The sequence below is a fragment of the Pterocles gutturalis genome, unplaced genomic scaffold (genome assembly GCF_000699245.1).
Source record: "Pterocles gutturalis isolate BGI_N339 unplaced genomic scaffold, ASM69924v1 scaffold13595, whole genome shotgun sequence".
NCBI lineage: Eukaryota > Metazoa > Chordata > Aves > Pterocliformes > Pteroclidae > Pterocles > Pterocles gutturalis.
In genome coordinates this window covers 51,533-57,477 of record NW_010140994.1, presented here as the reverse complement: position 1 = coordinate 57,477, position 5,945 = coordinate 51,533, and the positions used below count along the sequence as shown (strand labels likewise).

At 39.3% G+C, this 5,945-nt stretch overlaps 1 protein-coding gene across 1 annotated transcript in view; it reads left to right on the top strand.

The window, feature by feature from the left end:
- The window catches only part of LOC104469394 (integrin alpha-9-like), a gene marked incomplete at its 3' end in the record, with an annotated part of 86,670 nt that overhangs the window by 33,906 nt on the left and 46,819 nt on the right, over positions 1-5,945 (top strand). Inside the window, exon 6 of the mRNA XM_010083875.1 lies at positions 4,125-4,275. Within this exon, the coding sequence (XP_010082177.1) occupies positions 4,125-4,275 (151 nt within the window). The remainder of the gene's footprint in view (positions 1-4,124; positions 4,276-5,945) is intronic.

Sequence of the window (5,945 nt, the reverse complement as noted above, 5' to 3'; positions counted from 1 at the left end):
TTCTGTTTGTAAAGGGTTGTGAATATCTGGGTACAATTTGAAATCACTGATAATAATGAAAGGCACCAGATTTCTGTAGGGTGATAAGGGGTGTTTATATGTGGATGTTGTACTCTGCTCTGTCCTTTTTACTTAAAAGTTTGAAGACAGATGGCTGTTATATCTGTTGTGTAGTTTGGGGGGGGGGGGGGCCGGATTTATGTGGAGAAACTACATTTGGGGAGGAGAAGACAATTTCCAGTGAAGCTTTGAATGTATGGTAACTATCTGGGATTAGAAATCACTCTGTTGTTTCAATACCGTCATAAAGAGAAAAAAAGGATTTCCTAGAGTGTTTTTTTTCCCCCCATTGTTTACTGCTCAGATGCATTCATTTTTTAAAATTAAAGTGTAGATGGAAAAGGTAACACTTTTGGTATGAGATTGCTGACACAGAACCTCGGCTGACCATTTCTCAAATTCTCTATTATGGTTTTCCCATCACCTCATGCTATCTGCTGCTCAGAGCACACTGGAAAGTTTCCATTTGAGAAATAGAAATAGAAAAGATCACTAATAAAATGATACAGTGGGCTCAGAGCTAGTGTACTGTAGCTGGCTTAATGCATCTCAGATAGGCTGTGGTCATCGACTGCATGAGGTCTCATAGCACATTTGCTCACCTAGGCTTCCGTGTGAGAGGGAGAAGACAGCAGCTCAGCTAATGCAGAACAATCCCTGGTATCTTCAGTGGCTGGCCAAGTCCTTAGTGTAGATTGGCTGTGAACTTTGCAGAGCGAATTGACCTTGAACGCATATGCAATGGCAAGACGGCATAACCAAGTAGTGTAAAATCCGATAGCTTTGCTCGCTGTGGTGTTGTTTAAAATTTTTACTTGGTTTGGATTTATTTATGGGGCTGCTACCTCTCCATTTTGCACTGAGACATCAAATGAATTCTCAGAAGGGCAGCCGAGGGTTTTAGCTTTTTATTGGCCTTTGAGGTTCAAGTATTTGCTATCCTCCTCCCAAAGTTCAACTGACCCTGGTGCCTGTGATAAAAACCCCACAGGAGAAAGGTTTTCAGGGTTGATGTAAAGAGTCCAGGGAGACGAGATGAATATTCAAGTATCATAGTAACTGTGAAGACCAACTGCAACGCTGGACCACTGTTGTTGGCTCACTTGCATCTTTTACTGATTTGAAAGGAAAAGGTGGGACTCTAATATATCTAATGGAGGACAGACTGGACTTCAGTTGTTTGAGGCATTTTTACCCACTTGCAGTCTAACTGACACTAGCTGTAACTTCCACTGTTGATTGAGCAATAGCAGTGATTTATTAATATTTATTTGCTGTAAGGAAAGAAAGGTTCCTAATACAAAAGGGAAAGTTGGTGACCCAGACTAACAGGGTAAATGTGACCCCGTAACATTCTACACCCCATGTGTGATCTGTACAGGCTGAGAGGAAGTGCTAAATGCTTTTTCAATTTTTTTAAAAAAATTCTCTCTTGTGCAGGAAATAGAGAAATATGTCTTTGCGTACCTTTTGGAATGCAGATTATGTCTCCCCTGACCCACGTTAATAAAAACGCTAGCATCTTGGGGGAGCGGGTGGATGAAAATTGCAGATCTTTTCAGTTTGCCTTTCCCAGCTGGTCCTTCCTCCCTCGCTGACTGTAGTGCAATGATGCGGTGCAGGCATTAACAAAGAATATTAAAGCATGCAAAAAAGATGATACTTGTTTTATCCTGGAATTTAGTTTTCTTTTCTTAATTACTTAAGAAGAAAACGTTAAATTTTTCTGTTTACATTTGATGTGTAGTACCATGGCCAGTGAACTCAAAACCATGTCAGAAATTTGGAGCATGATTTTCAGAATTAAAAATTCAGTTACCTCCAAGTCTGGGTCATGTGAACAAAAGCTGCAGGCGTTTAGTACCTCTGAATGTCAAATTTCTTTCCCTTTCCATGCAAACATTGATAGCTCAATGTATTTCATGTGACTGTACGTAAGCACATGCAGATGTGGTTGCCTGTATATTATGTGTATATATAGGTCTACCGTCTACCCAGAACTTTTACCCATTTGTGTGTACTACCTGATAATAATGAGGTTATGTTCTTCTGTCCAATTAAGCGATTATATATTGAAATTTTTCCCTACTTTTCTTCCCCTCCCCCTTTTTTTTTAATGTTTTGAGTCAGTGTGTTTATTTTTAGCCTGTCTTTCTTGATGTGGGCATAGTTATGAGGTGCTGAGGCCACTTTGTAGTTCTCATTCAACAAAATGAAAATTGAAAGCCATTGCTTGATTACATTTCTCAAATTGTTTGACATACCTTGTCGAGATGAAGGAGTGGCTTTAGTTTGTTTTATTGTTTCTGGCAGGTGGCAACAGTTCTTTAATTGATGTGTTTTGGCATGGCATCTAGGCTGCCTAATGCATGGCAGGCACGGAGGAGGATGGCACCGCGCTGGCAGCAGAGCGGCTCCAGCATCACAGCAGGCTGTCTGCACTCCGTGATGTTATGCTCTTGAGCAGCAAACGAGCCCTGGGAGCTCCCCTGTGAGCAGGGAGATTCCTAATCCTCTTCTCACTGCAAGCGAACCTGATTCATTCCAGATGTACACAGATTTGATGACTCAGAGAGCTGCTATCTTAAATTGGGATTTACAGCACAATCTTGTGTAACCTTTCAGAGGAAGACCTGAACTCTTCTGCCAGCCTAAAATCAGAGTTTAATTGGTGTGTGAGTTTTGTGTAGGAGCAATGACAGTGTGCTCTTAGAAAGTGGGTTTTCTTTCTCTGCTGAGGAAAATGTTGTTATAATCATCATTTTGGTATGATGCACTTTCAACAGACGAGTGATAGCTTTAGAAAGGAGTTACACAAACCAATGCTGTTTATTTTGACATTTTTTGTGGGTTTAGTTTTAAATAGGATTTCATTATGAGGTTTTTTGTTATTGTTCAGTAGGAAGGACAGTATTCTTGGTTGTCTTGACTTTATGTGAAATCTCAAAGTGCTGCTAGTACCAATTCAGAGATGATTCTGTAGCATGCATTATTTTTAGTATCAACCCAGCATAAGATAAATATCTTGTAATTTTCCTTTGCTTACTGAAGCAATGCTTCCAGATCTTGCAAATGGATTTGATAGCTGCTGATTAAGTTTTGAAGAGATTGCAAGAAGTGAGATTATAAAGTTCCTGAGAAATAATTCACTGTAATAAATGGTTGTTTTGTATCTTTGCTTCCACATATGCACTTTTGATTATTAGAAAATCCCAGCAGATTGTTCAGTATCCTCATAATTTGTCTGCTTTTCAACAGTAAACATTGAAGTTGGGGCCAAAAAGTTAAATGCTTCCAAGTATTCTCATATAGTTGTGCCATTAATTTGGTATATAAGGAGCAACAGCTCAGATTATTTGGACCTCTCAAACTGGTTTTGCAGTCAGTCCTGCACTGTGTATGCTTTTGCAAATGTTTATATGCACTCATTCATGACACATAGCTATTATTTTAATTCAATGATTCCCTTGGTGTTCCACTTAATAGAAGGTGACTCCAGCATAAACACCCGAGGAAAGATTTGTCACATTCAGGGGATGGTTATAATTTTTATACGTTGTTCCACTTGCACCTGTTTCTGAATTTTATTTGATCCTCTTTTATGGTTTTCCTAGTCATAGCATAACTCTAAGAAGATTTTTCATAAAGTTACTAGAATGTTAGAATGTTTGAATTATTAGGAAACAAAATGAAGTAGCCTGTGTATTTAAATGTGGGCATAATATCTTGCACTTGTTGCATTTCCCCTGGCCAGTCACTTCACAGCCTTCAACTGTTTTATTTTCAATAAAACCACATTAACAATAAGCCACATGAAATAGTTTCACATGAGGATCATGGGCTTTCCTTACAGTCACAGAAGGCAGTGTCAGAACCAGGACTCCAGAGCTGCTCATTCTCAGTACAGCCCCCCCACAATGCAATGGCCGTTCAACACATTCCTGAATTACCCACTGCTGAGCTTTTAAGCAGTTGAGTTGTGACACTTCCATAGCAGGAAGAAAGAAGGACCAGAGTGTGAAAGTTGCCCGGAGTTAAACCGATGTAATTGTTTCTGCCTACAGTGTTGATGACAGAACTGCCTACCTGGCCCTGGGCGCGGTGAGGAACATCTCACTTAATATTTCCATCGCTAACGTTGGGGATGACGCCTATGACACCAATGTTTTCTTCAATTTTTCTGGGGAACTCTTCTTCATCAAAATGTGGCAAAAGGTAAGAAAGGCCAATCTTGCTGTGAGCAAGTTTCTTAACTTTCAAACAATTTAATTGTAAGATGTAGGGACAGGGGGTGGCCTGGTCCACACTGCTGAGACATTTGGAAGTTATTTCTGGTTATGCTGGGCTTGAATTTCTTCCAAGCTCTCTGCTGAAGGTTTTTTGGGGGTGTTTTTTTTTGTTTTTTTGTGGGTTTGATCTGTGTAAATTACACCCATTGTGATTTTGTAGATGACACAGCACTGTTATTTGGGATGCACTAATGAAAAAGACCGTTTGGTTGAGGTATGAAGGTTTTAAGAGGTAGAGGGGGACTGGTTTGGAAACCAGTAGGGTACTGGCACTGAAAGACAAAGGCTGCCTCTAGTTTGAGTGGTGCCACACTATGCTTGGCAGTCATGGTCTTAGCCTGACCTGGGCTCCTAGGTTTTCTCCTTTTTGAAACAGAGATGAACAAGGCTGTTCTTTGCTCATGTCCTGGTTAAAGTTTGCATTGTGGCCAGGGCACATCACTGGATCCAGAAGCTCAAAAGTGCTTTTGATTTCACCTACATGGAATCAGGTGAATATTTTGATCTTTAGTCTCTACATTTAGATTGAAATACTTGTGTGTTTTCATTAGCATGAGTTCATTTAGAGATAATGTTGAAATACAAACACTGAATAGAGCTTTTTACAAAGTGGTTGCTGTGAAAGCTGAGTGTGCGTAATGTGAAAATAATTGTACAAAATGAGAGCTGTACAATCATAAGAACATTGTTACAGCTTTTCAAAGTCATTTGTCTCTGCTAGAGCTTCGCTTTGTAAGACATGAGAGCAATATTAAAAGCAGTAGAATAACTGTTGTGAAGTATGGGATTAATGTGGTCCATTGAAATAATGTCATTTTGCCATTATTTGTCATGTTTTATAAAGAAAGATTATGATAGATTTTGGTGATTATAAACCTCTTAAATTAACTCATTACATAATAAAGCAAAGTATGATAATTTTTCATGTTAATTCTCGTGGTGTTCAGTTTTGACTACTACATTTAATCCAGTTACAAACCTCAGAAAGCTGTCTTTGTATTTTAAGCTTTGTTTTCAAACAGTATGTGTTGCAAGCTTGCAGTTTATCAGGAGGAGAAGAGCAGGGGATTAAGTAGAAATGGCTTACACCAATACGCAACTTCTCCTTAATGCAAGTTTTATGTGAAGACTTTCAGGGTCTGACCCAGCTCCCATTGAAGTCAGTGGGAGGGTTTCCATTCCTTTGCACTGGAAAAGAAACAAAGCTTGGTGTATGTTCTTTTAAAAGGTTGTTGTGGGGTTCTTTTTTTGTTCTGTGCTTACATGTTGAATATTTTACACACAGGGATTTACTGGAACACCAATTGCCTTCGTTGTTCTTGGCCAACATTTTGAGGGAACAAGCTGAAGATTATGTGCTGTTTCCCTTGGTATTTTACCTTGAGCCTGTGTCTATAGCAGACTTGAAACATCTGTGCTGAATGCTGCCTAGAAGAAGCAGTTTCTGGAAGCAGATTACATTGTTGTAGGGTTATCTCACTACTCTGTGTCTTCTGCTAATAGAATCTAGCACTTCTTTAAAAAAAAAAAAAAGCAGAAATCAAGGAAGCATGTAAGCTTCCTTCTTCCTCAGGTCTTGCAAACAGGGTCAGACTA